Below are 21,683 nucleotides of genomic sequence, written 5' to 3'. Positions count from 1 at the left end.
GCCGAAATCAAGAGCCACTTAACCAACTGAGCCACCCAGGTGCCCCCTGATTGTAAACTTTTAAAGAACAGGGACTTTTAGGGAACCAGAGGTGTGACTGTTTTCCCTTTAATAATCCCTAATTTAAGAAAATGTGCATTTTTCCCCTTCTTACCAAGTCATGACAATTTGGAAGCATTGTTATTTTCCAAAATAAAACCCAGGAGTAGGGGGTGGTTTGTTGTTGTTTAACATCAAGGCAACTACTGGTGATTAAATATAGGCCGAAATAAAACAAGTAAAATTTTCCTTATTCAATGTCATGTCCCTAAATAAAACTTAACCAAAACATAAAGTGAAGTATATTTCAGAACCATGTGGTTCAAGCATATAAGAAAATTTGTGTCATACAATTTCATATACTTACGTTTTTTCTTTAATGCTGTGTTGAGTGAGTGCTGAGGTCCTGGCGAAAGTCTGGTCACTTCCCCTTGAATAATCCCACACGACACATTACTTCCCTTCTAGAGACCTTACACTCCTAGATTATTATGCACCCTCCTTAATTGCCCAGGGGTGACATACCAGACAACTTCAGACAGCCCCTGTCCCCTAGAATGTGAGAAATTATTCAAATTCATCAGTCCATAGACAGCCCAGGAAACCAGCTCACCCCACCCACCCTGTCTGCCAGGCATAAACGCCCCCCCCCCTGAAATTCCCCCTTTTTCACCTTTTCCTGGTGCAACCTTCTGTGCCGCCCTGCCCCGTGGCCTTTTCTCTTTTAGAGCCATAAGGAACACAGACTTCTGGCTTTCATTCAAGTGTTGTGTTGTGTTCCACCTTGCGGTGGATCTTTCAGTCTTATACAGGAATCAGCTACCTGAAAGACTTACCTAAGAATCTACAAATGTCTGGAAATATATATGCATTTTATCAAAAGCCTTCAAATTTACTTGTGCGAATAAATCTAAGTATAATTCACAAAGAGCGATTGATATTATTTAATGGAAAGAAGCTCATTTTTTTACCAGTCAGGATTTTGTATAGTACTCATAACTGTAGATGTCTTCAATTGTCAATTATCTGTAAGAGGAACTTTCAGAAAAAGGTGTAGAAAAAGGTGTACATCAGAAATGATGTAATAGGGAAAAAAGTCCATCTGTTACGTTGCAAAGAGACAAGCCTTCCTAAATCAGTTGACTGCTAATGACACCTGTTCCTTCTTAAGGATACCCTTTTCTTCCCTCTTTGTTCACTGCTTGTAAAATAAAAGTAGTGAGAATTTTAAAAATTCCCAGGGTAACCTGAAAACTCTATGAGGACAGTGTTGACATCTATTTTGACCACTGCTGTATTCCTGGTGCCTGTCACAGTGTCAGCATATAATATGTGCTCAGTAAATATTTATGGAATAAATAAATGTTACCAGTTCTGAAAAAAAATACAGTATTTGTTAAAATGTGTCACTCATTGCTGAAGACTTAGGGTCCACATATTCTGATACACACAGACACACAGACACACACACAGACACACACACACACACACACACACACACACACACACAAACTTTCTCAATCTCTGGGTAATCTTTCTTTTTTTAAATATTTTTAAAAGTTTATTTATTCTGAGAGAGAGAGAGTGAAAACATGTGTGTCAGCAGGGGAAGGGCAGAGAGAGAGAGAGAGAGAGAGAGAATCCCAAGCAGACTCTTGGGCTCCAAGCATGGAGCCTCATATGGTGCTTTATTTCACAAATTGTGAGATCATGACCTGAGCCTAAGTGAAAAGTCAGGTGCTTAACTGACTGAGCCACCCAAGTGCCCCCCTGAGTAATTTCTTAATTTAATATGAGGATAATGAATGTTGGATAAAGCTATTTTTAAAAATAATCTTGAGTGAAATCATATGATACTTATCTTTTCCTGACTTACTTCTTTTGCTTAGCATAATACCCTCTGGTCCCATCCATGTTGTTACAAAAGGCAAGATTTCATTCTTTTTGATTACCTCGTATGTGGAATTTAAGAAACAAAACAGATGGACATAGGGGAAGAGAAGGAAAAATAAGATTAAAACAGAAGGAGGTAAATCATAAGAGACTCTTAAATACAGAGAACAAACTGAGGGTTACTGGAGGGGTGTTGGGGTGTTGGGTGGGGGGATGGGCTAAATGGGTGATGGGCGTTAAGGAGGGCACTTGTTGGAATGAGAGCTGGGTGTTATATGTAAGTGATAAATCACTAAATTCTTCTCCTGAAGCTATATTACACTATATGTTAACTAACTTGGATTTGAATAAAATTAAAAATAAATAAAAATATTTATAAATAAAACAAAAATAATCTTGCATATTCTTTCCTTTTATGTACTCAATAAAAACCTGATTCTATTGATATTTCTGAGATAGCTAATTATTTGTTTTCCTTTGAGATATCAACAACAACAAAAAAAGAAAAACTTAATGGTTCTAGAAAAGTAAAAAACGAAGGTTGGTTTAGAGGCCTCAAGCTAGATTGCACATCAAATTGGTGATTACTTTATCTCCATTGATGTCTTGAAAGGAGTGAATATATTTAACAGCGAAGTTAAATAATTCATTTATTATCTGTCACAAAGTATTGTGGAGCAAAGAGATGTGCTGTTGAGGAAGCTTTTGGTGTGATGTTTGTGAAATCAGCATCTTCTATTAGAATTACTTAAGGTCTGCCTTTAAGCAGAGGATATTTTTAATTATTTCTCAGAACATTTTCAACCTCATAAAGTTTTAATTAACAATTAACATTGTTCATAGATCATCACTGTTGCTTAGCACGATAAGGAATCAAAAGACTGAGAGGTCGTTTTTTTTTTTCCATTAATGGATTTTAAATCTAGTTGGGATAAAACAAAAATAAAATGAAACTCACGAAAGTACAGAACCTCCCTCAAAAGACAAAGGTATCATTAAGGCAGGAGTTGAGGAAGCTCAATTAGGAAAATTGTCATTCATCACTAAGAGGAGATCTGTGGATATCTTCAAGGTACACACAAAATATGAATTGGTGTAGTTGTGGGAGTTAGCTTTGGTACTTGGGAAGCAAGCTGACCTTGAAAGAATAAGTAATTAAATGAAAATGGTCCAAAGCATGCAAAAAGCATCTTCTAAACCTGTGATCTCAATGTAAGGAGCATGAATTGGTTTGAGCAAAATGTGTTCGCTTTGTGGATACAGAATCACTGAGCACACTAAACTGAACCTAAAAGGGAGAAATTAGTTTGAACTTTTGAAGGATGGGCAGAATTCTGAGGACAAAGAAAGGCTCATAGAGAAGTTCAAATTAAATATACTAGGATGTAAGTAATCTTTGGAGGTTTGTGACAGAAATAGTGTTGAGTAATGAGCGTGTGTTTAAACGAAATAAATCTGTTTGCTTTTGGCGGGATGGAAATACAGGTCAGATGAGAAAGAATTTTAAAGTTGTTCTAAAGAGAAGGTTTTAGATTTTAAAAATGACTAAAATTTGAATTTGCAGGAAAGAGTAAATTTTAGCCACATTTTTTTCACATCTGGTGACCATTCTGATGTTGCTTGTGTTTTGTGGTCTCAGGTATTTGTATCAACTGTTACCTATTTCAGCAGGGATTTTTTTCATATGCAAGGAAAAACTGGAATATTAGTAAGACAAATAGATGTTAAAATTAAAAAGCACAGTTTGGGGCACTTAAAAATGTTAGTAGTGCTAACTTGGGCTTTAGCAAAAACATACATTCCAATCAATGGATTAAGTGTTTTAATTGTTGATGAGGCAAAGTTGCAGAAATGTTTTCTTCATTTTCTTCTACATTTTTATTCTGGTGACTATTTTGAAAATGCTTTTTGCCTCAGCCATTCTTGCCTCTCCACTTAACCTCCTTCGTAAAATCGATTCCTAATTTCCAGCCTATCACTTATCACTTGACTGTTTAATCAAGGGGAAAGAAAACAAAACAAAACAGTTTTTTCCTGAATCATTTGGCTGTTGTTTTTCAGTAAAGGGCTAATTTCCTCTTTATATAATCAGAAAAGAGTTTACTTTTGAAATGAAGGTTAAAATATATGTTCTAGATTGCCTGCTAGGAAAAACAAGCAAACCAATAGATAAATATCTACGACGATGACTTTTTCCCCCCTGAATATTAGACTCCATGTGATCCAATTTGCAACTTAGCTAGACTTTCATTCTAGTGAATTTATTTAATACACTTAGAAATATAGAAAATAGTTTAGGCTTGTCGGCACCTGAGTGGCTCGGTCGGTTAAGCGTCCGACTTCTACTCAGGTCATGATCTCGTGGTTCGTGGGTTCCAGCCCCATGTCAAGCTTTGTCCTGACAGCTCAGAATCCAGAGCCTGCTTCAGATTCTGTGTCTTCCTCTCTCTCTGCCCCTCCCCCCACTCACACTCTGTCTCTCTCTCTCAAAAGTAAATAAACATTAAAAAAATTTAAAAGAAAAGAAAATAGGTTAGGTTTGGAAACAACCAAATGCTGTCTTTGAATGCAAATGACTTCTTTATTTACTTGGATTTCAGAATGCTTGCAGCAGACCAGGTGTTCCTTTAGTAATACACACAGTTAAAATATGCTTTAATTTTTTTTAATTTAAAAATGTTGCACAATTACTTTTGTGTGGTTTTGTATAAAATAACATGTTTTTATGGAAAACTGATATTTTATATAATCATTTAGAGTATTTATTTTTTAATATTATATTTCAAGTATTTTATGTTTTTATGGAGTTGTACATTTACATATTTACATATTTTTCAACATCACACATAAAAATTTTCGACTCTTCATAATTTTTCATGAATAAGGGCTTTTTGTTGAGAATTAGATGGTAAATCAGTAACAATACATACTCCACAGAAACAGTTGATCAGAAATGGTGTCTTGTGGGTATATCTGTTTACTCATGTCTGTTTCTCGATATAAATGAAGGCTGAAGGAAAGAGATGATTCTTACTTCCACAACAAGGAATTCGATTCTTTCTGTTCCTCTTAAAAGACTGAATTCTTTGAATTGCGTAACTTATACTTTCATAAGAAAATGAAATCACCAATGCACTTCTTCTCAAAGGTGACAATTTTAAATTACAGTTCTAACCACTTTCTTTTCTTATTTTCTCTGTCTCTTGCCCTCTGTAGATGGGCCTTTGGGTCCCCGAGGATTAGCTGAAGCCACAGAGATGTGCACTCAAGAGTGCTTGGTTTTGGGTCACTCTGATAATTGCTGGATGCCTCCTGGCTTGGGCCCATATCAACACCCTAAATCTCCTCTCTCAACCTTTGCACCCCAGAAAGAATGGGTCAAGAAGGACAAGCTTGTGAATGGGCACACCCTTACCAGAGCCTGGAAAGAAGATAGCAACAGGAACCAGTTCAATGACCGTAAGCAGTATGGCTCCAATGAAGGCCATTTCAACAATGGCAGCCACATGACAGACATTCCTCTGGCAAATCTGAAGTCTTATAAGCAAGCAGGAGGTACTATTGAGAGTCCGAAGGAGCACCAACTCTAAAAAAAAAAAAAAAAAAGGCTATATGGGACCTAATAACTTTAATCTAAATAGACATGCTAATACTGTGTGTGTCAGAGCTTTATGTATTCAATAGATCTCTATAACTATGCCCCTTTATAGCAGGGATATCCATAACTTTGTGTTAGCACCATGGAGGATACAGTATTTTACAACATAAAAAAGAAGATAGTTCTACTAGCCATGTGATCTTGTTTACTAGAATTGATTAAACTCTCCAGAGATGATCACTCCATTGTGCAAATATCTTTTTTTCTTTTTTTTTCTTTTCTTTCTTTCTTTCTTTCTTTTTTTTTTTTTTTTTTTTTTTTTTGTTAATTGCATTTTACTTTTGACCCTGGACTGCTGCTATGAACAATAGAATATGCATTTGGAGAGTAAGAAAGTTCCATGGATTAGAGTGACTGACAAACATATCCAGTTAGAAAATTGTGCTCTTTTTGTCATTGATTTGTGCTGGGACTGCTATACTTGACATTATACTTCAAACGAAACTTAAAAAGATTAAGCATTAAACCTATTGTGCTGTTAACAACGTTAGTGGATACTTGTAAGTCAATCAGTGTTAAAGTATTTGTAAATAGAAGCAAGTTATTATTAACAACTTTTGTGTACTTACAACGTTCACCTAAAAAATGTTGTAGCATAATTCCGTGTTTTATGGTTGCTTCTTTCCTTTTTCTTAATTTGCCTCTTTGTCGTTATTTTTGTTGTTTCTTTCAGTGAGGTGTTTCTGCGTTAGTAGTCTGTCTTGACACACATTGTTCAAAGGATCTCAAACGCTTGTGTTTAAAAAAAGGTTCTGGAATCCTGCTTCTTTTGTGATTGCTTATGATGCTGGGATTCTATAAAAAATAAAGATAAAATGAAAACCTTATATAAGAACAGGACTTCTGCAAAAGCTTGGAAACTCAGAACCTATTTTCTTGACATCCTTGTTTTCAAAGTAGGCGAAAGCAAAATCACTTAATCAGTAGCATTAAGTGTGAGAGTAATGGGAAAGTGTTATCCTTCAGCAAGTAATACAATATCCTGTGCTTGTCACTCATACAAAACTAATGTATCAAAATTAGCATATATTGAAGAAAAATTACTATTCAAAAATAGTTTCAACCGGGCAAGTGTGTGTCTACAACTTTGTTGAAATGGCAGAGTTTGTGTTGATCCTCATATACAATAATGTTGTTGTAACACAAGTGTTAGACCATAGCCACAAAATATTTAATGTGTTGTGCCTTCATGATGTAACAGAACATTCTCCAGGTAGGCTAGTTGGGGGAAATAAAGGGATAAATCTCTAATTATTGCTGTTTAACTGTTTGTTATCATAGTCGGTCAATGCCTGGCAGGTACCAGCATCTTGTCACTTAGGTCCAACCAACAGAGTGACAACAAATGTTCATAAGATCTCAGTTGCACGTGCAAACAAATCCAAATTCGAACATTCTTAGGAGGTTTTTGTTAAGGCATGACAGATGATTTAAACAAATAAATAGCATGCAACAAAATGTCTTTATTGAAAGAAGTGAAAGTTATCTTAATGCCACGGTTCAACATCAGTTTAAAAGTAAAAAAAAAATAAAATAAAAAATAAAAAAAAAGGTTTGCTAATCTGATAGTTAATTTGTTCTTACCAAAAATAAAATTACTTTGTAAATAGCAATTCACGTTTTTCCACAGTATAATGGAAAATAATGGGTAGGGGTGCATTGCTTATTGAAGTACATTTTTGTCGGTTTGTGAGGGGTGTTTGATGACTTTGACAGAATCAATATCTAAACAATTATCCTTGTTACTGCTTTGCCAGTTCTACGTTATTTACAATTATTCAGCTCTTGCAATAAATGTTCTGAATTCCTGATTGTAGTGTGTTAATTCTTGGTCAACATCCAAAGTGATAATTTCTACTCTAATTGTTGGATAAATATATGTGGGTAAATCAGCTCTTAATTAGAAATCAAGGCGGACTTTTGAGGGGTTTAATACCTATGTTCTGAAAATACGATTTCAAAGAGTTAAACTTCTGGTCTATGAAATCATTTTCTAGAGAAATTCATGGAGAAGTTCCGTTCACTTTCTAGTCAAGATTCATGCAAGTTTTATCAAACTGAAATCCCAAGTCCAGAAAGCTGGCAGGTAGACTAGTAAGTAAGGTTATTTTGTTGTTGGCCAAGGCAGAAGAGAACTATTCTGGGATTAAGGCCTTGAAACAAGGGCTAACACGTCATCTGTATTTCTTTCAGATAGGAAAATAGGCACAGAAAGCTGTCAAGGATAATAAGACATACTCATACATATGCTGTGTGTTTATTTCTCCAGAGAACACCTGGATCGATTTTCATTCGTGTTAGGGTTTTAGGGGAGGTAAGGAAGCCTGACTCTCCCTCTAGAGCTTTTTGTAGCAATGGGAAATAAGATTCAGGAGTTAGAGACACAGAGATAAAGATACTTGCTTGGACTGTGGCTGGATGTGAAACTGTAACCCTTCACCTGTGAATAAGCCAGACTCACCCATGACTGTGAGGCACACCATAGAACCTCTGTGTTTTCTTCAGAGGGTGCGGCCTGCCCCAGGACACAGAGAATGAATGAATCCTGAAAACATGTCACTCTGGAAAAGATAAAGTCCATGCCTGTACAGTCTTTCTTCATTTTGTTATCAGATAAGTCATTCTCCTCTGCTTTTAAGAGTAAAGTGTGAGAGAAATTAAAACAATTTATTTTATAGTTCTCCTGCCCATAGAGTCGAACTATTCAAATAAAAAATAAAGACATAAAAATGGAACCAAAAAAAGTGCAATAGTTCTCCTCTCTATGAACAACCTTCACAAGCGTGGGAAAGAAACTCCTCATCCCCTCCATATTTCTATGAATAAATACAACAATATCTAGTCTTATCAAGACATTCAGTTATATGCTTTGTGAAATTTTAGGGTTGATAATATCACGAACCAAAATGAAGGGTTTATCAAGTAAATAAAAGAGTACATTCATAATGACTGTTGTTCAAGTATTGTCCACATTGTTTAATTGTGAAGGCATTGACTATTATGAGTCTTTATTTACCTGGAAATTAAAGCCATTTACATTTCCTAGAAAAGCACACCTATATGAAATCTATAAAGATAATGACTTCTAGAGTGATTATCAAATATTATGATGCTATATATTAATGTTTTTAAGGCAGGTATAGAGATAAACTTTAGAAAGCTGATTGTGACCTATGAGCATTTCTACACATACTCTAACATAAAATATATATTTAAATAATGGTCATTCATTAACAGACAACTGAGCACTCATTTTGTTGCACTGATGCTATTCAGCAGATCTCATTCAGCGTCAAGTGGTGTTCCCTCCCCCATCATTCCTTAGCTAAAGCTAGAAATGCAGCTGAGGCCCCAAAGCCCTTATAGTATTTATTAAACTCTCTTGGCTAGACGCCAGGGATGGCTAATTATTATTAGTGAGGAGTGTTGGCAGCCAGGGATGAAAGGGATGCCTTGTCGGTTTCAATTCTAATGTGGATGCCAGGGTGTTGCTTTGTAAGAGGGCAAACCAAACTATCAAAAGGAGGAGGGGTGTTGCCAGTTTAAAAATGCTTCATTGTTCTGCTTTGTTTTAAACAGAGCTGATCTTCTCTCCCTGAAGGAAGCTCCTTCATTGGTTCTTTTGGGAGAGAGTGCTTTCAGATTCTCCCAGTGTTCTTAAAGGCACAGTGATCACATAATGAACTCTCTATGTACTGTTCCTTCCTATTCACAACTACCGAAGTTTTAGTAGATATCAACTGGCCTTTTCACTGTTGAGAAAATATATAATTATTCTCTTAGTATTGAAAATCTTTGTAAGGTAAATACTACTGAAACATGACAATCATAATAATATTTCTTTCACATCCAGTTCACTCAAAGTATAAATTAATGGGTATCCCAAAAATATCAGTTGTGCGTTCTCTTGATCCTACCATCATCTGTTTTAAAACATTAAATAAGGGGGTGCCTGGGTGGCTCGGTCGGTTGAGCATCTGACTTCAGCCCAGGTCATGATCTCACAGTTCGTGAGTTTGAGCCCCACATTGGGCTCTGTGCTGACAGCTCAGAGCCTGGAGCCTGCTTCTGATTCTGGGTCTCCCTCCCTCTCTGCCCCATCCCCACTCATGCTCTGTCTCTGTCTTTCTTAAATAAAACATTAAAAAATTTACAAAAAAAAACATTAAATAAGGACTATATTTTCTATTTTTGTATATGCGTTTTATTTTCTTATGTCTTAAGATTCTTAAATAGCACCCCCACATACATGGAAATGAGTTCCGTCCATATTTTTGTTATCCTAATGTGTTACATTGTTCTTGAAGCTTTATAGTAAAAATGTCTTTAGAAATATTCTTTCATTTTTTATCCTTAGATTTTTCTTTAAAGTCTTCTGGTTGTATTCTTATTAGCATATATACAACACAATTATTATTGGGCTTATTCGATGCCAGATATTATAGAACTCATGTATTTTGAAAATAAGTTCAACTATAGTGATTTTTCAAATAGTATCACAGTACCATTTAAATTCAAACCCTGTCTTTTCTGGACCTTTGTTGTTCTTCTTAAACTTTTTTTTATGAGATACAATTGGTTTCAGGTATACAACATGATTCACTATTTGTATATATTGCAAAATGATCTCCACAACATCTAGTTAACAGCCATCACCACCCATAATTATAATTATTTTTCTTGTGACAACTTTTAATATTTTCTCTCTTAGCAGCTTTCAATTATACAATACAATATTATTAACTATAGTCACAATGCTGTGCATTATCTTTATGGTTCTTCTGTTCTAACAAGTGTTTATGTTTTCACTTCCAAATTCATCATTAGTTTTGGCATCATTGACATCATCCTGGACAATGATACTCAATTACAGTAATAAAAATCTTCACCTTGGAACTCTAATACAATTAAGGTGTGCCGTGATATAGTATCAGGTGATTCTAAGTGAAATTTCACTTTTTTTTTTTTTCAACGTTTTTTTTTTATTTTATTTTTGGGACAGAGAGAGACAGAGCATGAACGGGGGAGGGGCAGAGAGAGAGGGAGACACAGAATCGGAAACAGGCTCCAGGCTCTGAGCCATCAGCCCAGAGCCCGACGCGGGGCTCGAACTCACGGACCGCGAGATCGTGACCTGGCTGAAGTCGGACGCTTAACCCACTGCGCCACCCAGGCGCCCCTCACTTTTTTATATTTACGTCGTTACATCCATTTTGTTTTAACTGTTCACATCAGCCATTGTAGTCATTATTATTTTGTATATGAAGCATTTTTGCTTTCTGAAAAAAAATAAATCATGAAAAGATTTAGGGTACCGTTATATACATTCTCCATTAAATTCATAGACCCCAAACATACTTCGATGTCAGTATAACCAGCAACTTGGCCTCAGTGGCAGGGCATCAAACTGCTTAGTGATAGCAGTAAGCTATAATGGAATATATGAAACACTCCCTCCTCCTGAAAACATTTTCTTCTCCTGGCTTCCTGGATACCACAACCTCTTGACTTCCTCTTACTTCATTGGCCATGTCTTCTCAGATCTTCTTTTTCAACATATGTGTTTACAGCTCTAAGTTTCCCTCTGAGTACTGCCTTTGCTTCATCCCATCAGTTTTGATATGTTGCCTTTTCATTTTTTTCAACCATAAGTATTTTCTAGTTTCCCTGGTGATTTCTTCTGTGACACATTGGTTGTTTAAGAGTGTGTTGTTTAATGTCCACATATTTGTGAGTTTTCCCATTGTCCTATTATTGATTTCCAGCTTGATCCCACTGTAGTTAGAAAAGATCGTTTTAGAATTTCAAACTTAAAATTTACTGAGATCTGTTTTGTTGCTTAACATATCTAATCATCCTCTTTTAAAACTGAAATGTCTCCCTTAGGATTCCCAATCCTACTTACAACCTGCTCTACTTCTCCCACCCATAGCACTGACCACCTTCTGACATAACTATAATTTACTCATTTTCTAAAAAAATTTTTAATGTTTATTCATTTTTGAGAGACAGAGAGAGACAGGCATGAGCGGATAAAGGACAAAGAGAGGGAGACACAGAATCTGAGGCAGGCTCCAGGCTCTGAGCCATCAGCACAGAGCCCAACGCAGGGCTCGAACTCCCAAACTGCAAGACCATGACCTGAGCCGAAGTCGGTCACTCAACTGACTGAGCCACCCAGGCGCCCCATACTCATTTTTAATGCTTATTGTTCATTGTCTCACTTGAAGATAAACCACAGAAGGGCAAATAAAACAAATGATTTCCCTTTTACTTGGCAAGTTCTCTTCATAGATTCTATTTTCCCTTCTGTACTCCTTGAAGTCTGCACACTCTAATGACTGGTGAATGTGGTCACTGTTTTTTATAGGTTGTTCTTCCTTGCATTATGATTTGAAGTTCCAATACAAGCTTCCCTCACTCTCTAGGATACTCACTGTGCATTCCGCCCCCACCCCCAGTGCTGTCCACTCCCACGAAGGACATGTTGTGTGTGACCATCAGCCTATGGAAAAGATGGTAACAGCCATCATTTTAAAGCCACATGTTATTTCTGCCAGAAACAAGTTTTTAGATTGTTTTCTCCCCCCCCCCCCAAAATCCACACATCACAGGAAATAAAAATAACAAAAATTACAAAAACCAAAAGCAAAACAAAACAGAAAATTGAGTCAAAGAGAATGTGTGTGTCTATGTATTACATGTGTGTGTGTGTTCATAAATTCACATCACCAGTTCTCCATACCTTCCAGAAATGGGCCATATATTTGTCTCTGAAGTTAGTGAAAGCAAAAGCAAAACAGGAAGCAAAAGCATTCCGTTTACCGGTAAAATAAGTAAAATAGATTTTTAAATTTCAGTGGATCGTATTCTATCTTTGAGATTTTCTTCAAAGTCTGATAACAAATGGACCATTAAAAACAATATTTTTAAATAAACACATTTTCCCAAAGTTGAGTACATTTTTAGTAATAGTTTGTGTACAATGTGAACATGACTATATAATCTACATAAAATTCTGTATAAAATATATTTTTTACTTTGCTTATAATAGCATTTTTAAATATTCAATTATGCATCACCTATATAACCTTGCTCGCAAGTTCCACCCTTCGGAAAACATCATAATAATGGTAATTGTTTGTCCCCAGATCACTTATGTCACCAAGTCTCCTGTCACTAATTCTTCCCATGTATTATGGGAAGGACAGTTTCCCTCAGGAAAGTTTCAAAATGAGGAAATAATTTCCTTAGCCTCCATAGCCAGGAAGACCATAATCTTTGTAAAACATAACATGTCCAGCTTCGATAATTGTTCTCATTCCCCCACCTTTGGTTAAAGCATCTGTAATAAAATTGTGTTCAGGATCTAACTACAGGACCACTGTCCCCAGATATGGCAGAGGTTATAACAGACTTAAAATCTCTGCTCCCCAGTGCATGTGGGTTAGAGGCCTTTGGTTGTTTCACAGTATGACAACTGACGAACAGTCTTTTTTAAAATCAGGGTTTTATTTCCTTTTGGTTAGAATTGTCCCAGACAGCAGTGGTGGCTTTCATCAGGCTTTAATCACAGGCATTTATATAGCACTTACTCTGTGCTCAGCACAGGTCTAAGGATTCACATGTGTTAACATTAGTTTTCTCGTGTACTTTTTTTTTTAAGATGTGTGCTGTTTGTATCCCATTCTATAGATGAGGAAACTGAGATATGAGGAGTTTAAATGAATCAACCCTAGATGGTAGCAGGAGCACGCAAGCGATCAAGCAGGGTGCTGTTCTGCCGGTCTGACGGCAGAGTCCAGGTGCTTCACTACTATGCAATACTCCCTTCTTATGAAAAATGCAAGCATTCTTTGATTCTTGGACCGAGTGATAAATTGATTTTTCTTTTTTTTTTAAGTACCAGCAATCATATGATTTATTAATTTATTCTAGAATAAATATCCCCCTTCCACTTAGAGTTGGGTTTACCCAATGGATGACATATTCATATGTTGGTTTAAATATCTTAGTTATCAAATGTGTAACAATTGTGGTATTTAGCCTTGGGGTGAAACGATACAGTCTAAAATGGCACATGGGTTTAGAGTGAATACAACCTAAATCATGTTACTAGGAAATCTAGCTAAAGTCCCTGCTGCTAGATAAAAATGCTCACTTCCTTTTACATGCCCTGGGTATATCTGTTCACAGTTCACACCTTTTTAAACGTGGCCCTTGCCTTCTGTTCCCTACCTTGGAAAATCAGGTGAGGAACAAAGTGAGCCACGTATCAGGCTTCCATTGCCAATAAACAGGGCATTAAAATGAGACCCAAATCAGTCTGATAATTAACTTTAGCAAGACTATTTTCTTCCCGTCACGGAAACGCAGCTCGCATGGACATCGAGGGGAGCTACGTGCTCACGTGGAGAAGAGAATGGACTCCCCGAGTGTCATGGAGAAAGCTATACATATGTTAAGCTTCAAAGCATAAATGCCCTCTCTTACTGCATCACCAATTTTAATCAGCTGTTCTTACATCTACAGTTTGGCTTATTTTCCAAATGGAGACACAGCTCTTAGTTTGACAAACAAGAATCCCAGATTACAGATATGAAATAAATTAATTACAGTGCCAAGGTCATACCATGTAGCGGGACTTCATCTGTCTTTTCTTCTCCCAGGAAGGGCTGACCATAGATTTTAAATGTCAGCTCCCTGTAGTTCACAATCTTACACTGCACTCTTTTAAAATAAGGTATGATAACAAATGGCACAAGGAATTAAATATAAATATCCAATTAATAGTAGTTCAATAATATCATAGTATCACTCAATAAACCATTATTCCATTTAAGCCACTTGTATAGGATAACATTATTCCTCTTTTATATTTTGATCTTTAATTATTTGCCATGACATACTTGCTGATGTAAATAATTGAACATCGGGTGCATAAGAAGTATCTGTCTCTTTATGCGCACACAGTAACCAGCATCAGAAAACCAATATTAAACTTCTTGAGAAAAAAAACACACATGGGTGTTTCTTTTAAAAATGTCAACCTGGGAATCTTTGCATGTTTTATCATTGTATGTAGATAGATATAAAATATATAGTTAATATAGTTATATAGACTGTTGTATGTTATTTTTAGCATTTATTACTAGTAACTTGTATGGTTATTTTTGTGTTCGTTTAGTATTGCTTATACAATTCCAGAATTCTAGGCAAAGAAGTTCATCTAGTAAAATACCAATTTCCCAGTGGGCTGGCATTTAAACTACCTAGCGCAGATGAAAAATCACCAGAGAAGAGCTTGCTTTGGTTATGCATTCTAGGACTCATGAATTCATTTAAACTTACATGGTACAAAATGAAATACTTAACTATTTAGTTCACGGTTGATGCCTTTAGAGATATTTAACAGTAGTGAAGTTCTGTATAATATTTCAATATTTATTAAAATTAATAATGGAATGAGGATAAAGAGATTTAGCTTATAAATCCTACTTAGGTAGAAAAATTTAAAGGAGATAATGATCCTGAATCTTATCAACTTGAGAAATTTCCATTTTACAGCATAATATCTGGCATTTTGTATAATTGACACAATCATTTTTAATGAAGTAGAATTGGGGGAACAATATTCACATTGTAAGCTTATTATGAAGATTGAATGGGGTGATTAATTGTTAGAGCCTAGAATGGTGTCCAGAATACTATAAGTAATTCATAAATGCACTTTTATTTAATTATTTTTGATAGTCATAGTTTATTCAAAACCTTTTTTAATCACAAAACACTTAAAATATATCAAATCTTCAGAATATTATGAATGCATTTTCCTTTAGTTCTGTTCCTACACACTAAGTGTTGGACCAAGATTCTCACTAAGTTCTCTCTACTCTCAGAGAAGATTTTGCCTTTCATTCTAGGGAGCTGAGATGCTGTTAGTCAAGAATTCTTTCCACTTTTTACCAAAGCAGATAGAAACTTAGCTTTTTCTCCTTCCTTTTTTTCTTTCTTCAGTTTACTTGAAAATTTTCAGTATTTCTGAATCCACATCCTTTGGCTCTTTCAGGATTATTCTATAATTATTCTATTGTGACTCTATAGTTCAGTCTGAATAAATGCAAACACTTCCAGAGGCTTTGAAAAAGATAGACTCTAGGGGCGCCTGGGTGGCTCAGTCAGTTGGGCATCAGACTTCAGCTCAGGTCACGATCTCACGGTCCGTGAGTTCGAGACCCGCGTCGGGCTCTGGGCTGATGGCTCAGAGCCTGGAGTCTGCTTCAGATTCTGTGTCTCCCTCTCTCTCTGCCCCTCCCCCGTTCATGCTCTGTCTCTCTCTGTCTCAAAAATAAATAAACGTTAAAGAAATTAAAAAAAAAAAAAAGTTAGCAGACTCTGGCCACCACGGCCCTTTCCATACAGAATAGAGGGCTCTACTTGCCAAATCTTGCAGAATTTTCAAGGGAAGCCTAAATCCCCAATGTCATGGGAAATGTCTTTCTAGAATACATCATGAGTCTAATTTTATTTTTTTTTAATGTTTTTATTAATTTATTTTTGAGACAGAGAGAGACAGAGCATGAGCAGGGGAGGGACAGAGAGAGAGGGAGACACAGAATCTGAAGCAGGCTCCAGGCTCTGAGCTGACAGCACAGAGCCCGACGCGGGGCTTGAACTCACGGACCGCGAGATCGTGACCTGAGCCGAAGTCGGACGCTCAACCTACTAAGCCACCCAGGCGCCCCATACATTATGAGTTTAAAACAAACAAACAAATCTGGCCCAGGTCAGAAATTCTCTCTTCTATTTTCTGTAAATTCAACTATTTTTATTTTACTTGCTCATAAGCTTATGTCTTTTCATGAGCATTTTCAAATGCTCGGGTCTCTCTGATTTAAAACAAACAAGAGGGGCGCCTGGGTGGCTCAGTCAAGCGTCCGACTTCGGCTCAGGTCGTAACCTCACGGTCTGTGAGCTCGAGCCCCGTGTCGGGCTCTGTGCTGACAGCTCAGAGCCTGGAGCCTGCTTCAGATTCTGTGTCTCCCTCTCTCTCTGACCCTCCCCTGTTCATGCTCTGTCTCTCTGTCTCAAAAATAAACATTAAAAATAAAATATAAAATAAAACAAACAAGAAATAACACACAAGTAAGTGGAAAGCTTCATTTCACTCACTTATCTATTGTCAGACCTGTTTTTATCCATTTCATGATCTTGAAGAAAGATCCATCAACACACTACCCATCAACTGTTCCCACCTATAACCACTCCCAACAAGATATCTCTTGCTAAATTCTCAAAATTATCTTGCCCAAATTTATTCCTGAATCAAAAGATCACCTCTCGGGCTTTACTTCACTCAGTCTTTTAGTGGCATTGCACATGTTCTTAGAACATTCGGCTCCTTTAGTTTTGCAACAAGGAATTCTGACGGCTTTCCTTCTATATCCTCAGAGTACATCTTCTTAATATCCTATGCAAAATGCCTTCTTTTTCCAAGTGTTGACTGTTAGTTTTCCCTAAGGTTCTGTCTTTTCCCACACTGAATACTCTAAGTGCATCTTACGCATGCCAATGGTTCAATTGTGAGCTCTCCAAATGTACAACTATAGTCCAGCTTTTTCTCCTACATACCAGACCCATGAAAACAACTGGCCAATAAAATATCCCAGAAATGCCTCAAATGCAATTCTACTCAGTGTCTCCATGCAGCCTCTGGAGAAGTCAGATCTCATGCTTTCAGACCATGTCTGAATGTAGAAGTAAAGAAAGAACCAGAGCCTCTGTGTACCTGGGCACCAGAGTCACTGTGGACCCTGCAGTGGTGTGTGAGATGGTGGTGTGTGAGAACAACCCTCACAGGGGAAGGCCAAGAGAGCAGATTATGCTAGGGCATAAGGGGTAGTGTGATAGCCCCTTCTATTAAATCACTGAAAGCCATAATGCCACTAAACCACTAGAGCCACCAATCTGAATTGGTGCTGACCAAATTTGGGGCATTGTTTAAACTGGATCTGTGACAGACAGCATGGTGGTGTAGCAAGCTCTAACATCTACTTATCTGCTTCTTGACTTGACGTCCTGAAAATCTATTCTCCACAAGTAGACAGTGTATTTTGTCTAGAATGAAATCTGATCATATCACTCTGGGTCAAAACTATTCAGTGGTTTTCTATTATTCTCAGTCCAAAAGTCCATATGTCTTAAAATAGCCTGCAGACTCCAGCACCTTCTGTCCTCTGATCACTTGACCAGCCTCTTCACAATTTATGCTAAAACATGGATCACTTGGTGATCCAGCTAAATCGAACTCCCCAGAGTTACTTGAAAACACCATGCTCTTTTTCCCTTCTGGGTCTTTGTGAGTGTTCTTCACTCTATTGGTACATTCTTGCCTTCTGTTCTCTTCCCTGGAGTAGCTAACTCCTTCTTACTCTTTAGGTCAGAGCTTAAAAGACTTCCTTTAAAGGCTTTTCTGACTGCTTCCAAGGAACCAAGACTATTGCCCACTCACAGCACTTGCACGGTATTGTAACTGTTCATTTACTTGCCAGGATCCCTCCTTTGACTCTAAACTGAGAACAAATATGACGTCTCTCTTATTCACCATTGTGTTCACTGTTCGACATAGGAGGGGTTCAATAAATGTTTGTGGAATCAATAAATGTTTATGGAATCAATTCATGGGCTTTGCCTTCTTGCAAGTGCACATCGGTACTACTCAGAGAATTTGGAAGATGATCCGAGTGACTGTTATAGATATACAGATACATTGAGATATCTATAGATAATTGCCTGTATTACAGGTATTATAAAGATATTAAAGGTATTAAACCGATTTAGGACTGTTCTGATATACTATGTGTCGTAGGTTTTTCCTTTATTCCTCTTTTGCTTCTTTTTTTTTTTTCTGTCTGAGGAAAAAGTAGACCTTCTTTTAATAGGGGCTGATTCAGACTTTACTGGCTTTGCCAGGGTGTAGGTGACAGGAAAAAGCAGAAGCAATAGTGATTACGCCTTTAGTAGGCAAGTGCTGTAGAGAAAAAGATTGGTTTTCCTTTTGTCCAGATGTTCCTCCTGAGCATTCCTCTAGTGCCTTCCTTATCATAGTATTATTTCATTAAGCTATATTTGTATTTCTCAGTTTATTTGTTGCCCATTCCTCCTGACTGGGGACTATTTGAAGACTGATTCGTTACTCCTGTGGAATAAATATCTCATACAGGATTTTTAATATGGCAGGCATTTAATGAATGCATAGTGTGAAATTTGGAATAAAACTCTTCTGCTTCTTGAAGTAGCAAGCTAAACTTGCTATAAATATGACAACCATTTGTCAGAATTTTTAAAAGATATACATCAGATGTGGATTTGATTAAATGGCTTTTAAATATCATTTTTTCCAGCTTAATGTTCTATAACACTTTGTAACATGATAAGTAGGATATATTTATGGAGAGGTATTAGGATAATATAGGGTTGGGAAATAGGGATCTATAAACCAAAGCAGAAAATCGAGACCCAAGGTGAAGTCAGTTTCTTATAAGTGTAATTATTTCACTGGGATTTTTTTCAACATGCTAATAAAGCAGACAATAGACTAGTCTAATACGACCTGAAGTTGAAAAACCTGCTCAAAGTTCTTTTTTGATTTCTCTTTCTTCAACTTTGTATTATAGTATAAATAATTCAAAAACATTTCAAATTTCCAAATTCAAACATGAACTACTTAGGAATTATGCCGCAATTGCTAAATGGCACTATAAAATAAAATGGTTGGGCTGTGGATATGAAAAACCTACACTCAAATACAGTTGTTCAAAGTTTTATGCATTAAATACTGAATTATGAGTTATCAGTCATTCTTAAAAGGTGCATTTTATTTGAAATACTAAAAGATATTCCATAAGAGACAGTAATTTGCACTTACTCAATGCTCCAATATATAGAAGCAGTAATGCTTATGCAGTGGAGACAAACTGCTGTTTTAAATTTACCAAGAGTTTCTTCTGTTGCTCAAAGCGGAATCTGGATGTTTAAATTATTGAAGCAGATGAAATGGCAAATATGGTATTTATAAGTAGATTCTGAATTTTAGATTGGACATTGGAATTGTGCTGTGGAAATACTATCCCTGTATTCTGGTCAGGTCGGCTTGCGAGCGACAGTGACTCATGCAGACGTGAGGCAATCTTTAACAGTGATGAAGTCTAAATGAAGACAATTAGACGGAGATGTGACGTCATTAAGAGCTCAATTAGAGCTGAAGGAGATTAATGTTTATTCATCCTTTCCCTGTCCACCCCCAACACATACACTCGCAAAAAGGGAGGCGGTGGGAATTTGACCTCAAGAACGAGGACAGAAGCTGGCCCTAAGCAAAATGATTCAACAAAACAGATGGTTCCAGAAGTGAAAAGACCACTAGATGCTAAGACTACTTTATATGGAACCCATTTTTAAGGTGTCCCTTCCTGCATTGTAGTTCTCATTGTTATAATCAAAATGTAGCCTAATTGTGTTACACACTACAGACTGGCATGAACTGTGCTGTGTAGGAATGGTGTATAATCACTCCCTTGTCCCTCTTGTGAGTCAAGAGGGAACAAAAAGAATCCTGGAATGACATTGCTTGAAGACATGGCAAGAGGAAACCAGTATCGATTTGTGGTATTAGAATAGCATTTCTTGAGAATCCTCAGAAACAACAAGAAAAGTAAATTTATGAAAGACACATATTTTCTGTAATCAAATAAGAATGGGGGCTTGGGGGTTGTCATTTGGTATTATGGAGAGAGAAACTGCTTTGTTAATTGAAACTGCTTAAGTTAATTTATATCAATAAGCATTCTTGCACTCCTAAATAGGTTATACTCCAAAGGTTTGCTTGGCTATTGAATGTTAGAAATCTGGATCGTTTTTCTCAAGGAGGCAATGATATGACAGCTGTATAGGATAGCTAGATGCTTCGAAAGCCTCTTTATCTTATTCTTTTTTTTTCTGTAATCCACAATGCTTGGGTAACATCTTTCATATGGACATAGTCTCCTGCTTCCGTACAAAGCCTATTGACACAACACAGATCTTAACACAGTGTTAATTGCAAACCAACTGCTCTTTTGAATTTAAACAATGCTTATTGACAGACAGAATAAGAAACACTTTTAACTCACTTCCATCATGACTTAGTTCTTCCCTCCCCCCTCTTTTTGTTTTTCTCCTCAACTTTGTAGAAAAATATTAAATTATGGTGAGTTGTCACTGGTACAGTTTTGTACACTCAGAGCGGCATCTACTGCTGACCCTGGTTTTCCTTGACAATTCAAAAGAGCGGGGAGTTAGGGATGTAGCTGACTGGTCAAGCCAGTAGCCCTAATGAGGAAAAGCAGAAAGGCCACTCTTGGGACTCTCCCTGGGTCACAATGAAAGGTAGAAATGGAGAAAGCATAAGGGCAATGTTAGGCTGCAGCCATTGGAAGGTAATAAATGGAAAGGCACTAGAAAAAGCAAATTCCAGGCATTAGCTCAAATGCCAGAAAATTCTAAAAAACTATTTTTGGCAGCATAGCTTGATCTAGTTCCCGCTTACCCAACAGACTTAGCTTTTCTCTTTCAGCAAGAAATATTTATCAGAACACTGTTCTTAATGATTGCTTTACACTTGTCTAGGTGAAAAATCTTCTTCCAACAATTTTAATTGATTGATCACACTTTTGTTCAACTGTAATTTCCACTTTTTTATTAGAAAACTTATTTTGCTTTTGGTACACCAACCATATATACAGTCATTGACTTTGTCTTGTGCAATTTATTTTCTTCAGAAAACTAATACTGTATCTTATCTCTGTGATATTGATTATTTTAAAGTTCATTGAAATTAATGGTTCTAGAAACCCATGCCACACCTATTCTTTTTAAATAGAATCCTATGTTTTATGTGTAACTGTGTATGAAATATTGGAAAGATCATTTATCATTACTGACCACCTTGTGAATTCAAATATCCAAAATATAATAGAATAGGAGTCAATTAAGTCAAGGTTATTTTACTTAAACAAAATGTTCAGTTATACAAAGAGCACAGTTTCCTGCTTAA

At 36.6% G+C, this 21,683-nt stretch overlaps 1 protein-coding gene across 7 annotated transcripts in view; it reads left to right on the top strand.

Moving 5' to 3' along the window:
* PCDH9 (protocadherin 9) overlaps positions 1–7,401 on the top strand; it is a 918,758-nt gene extending 911,357 nt beyond the window's left edge. For all 7 annotated transcript variants that reach the window (XM_019827804.3, XM_011288914.4, XM_011288878.4 and 4 more), the window contains one exon: positions 5,149–7,401. In XM_019827804.3, coding sequence (XP_019683363.1) covers positions 5,149–5,522 — 374 coding nt within the window. In that variant the 3' untranslated portion in view covers positions 5,523–7,401. The remainder of the gene's footprint in view (positions 1–5,148) is intronic.
* The last annotated feature ends 14,282 nt before the right edge of the window (positions 7,402–21,683 follow it).

The sequence above is a fragment of the Felis catus genome, chromosome A1, assembly GCF_018350175.1.
Source record: "Felis catus isolate Fca126 chromosome A1, F.catus_Fca126_mat1.0, whole genome shotgun sequence".
Lineage (NCBI taxonomy): Eukaryota > Metazoa > Chordata > Mammalia > Carnivora > Felidae > Felis > Felis catus.
The sequence above is the reverse complement of the archived record's forward strand: the minus strand, read 5'-3'. Positions and strand labels throughout refer to the sequence as shown.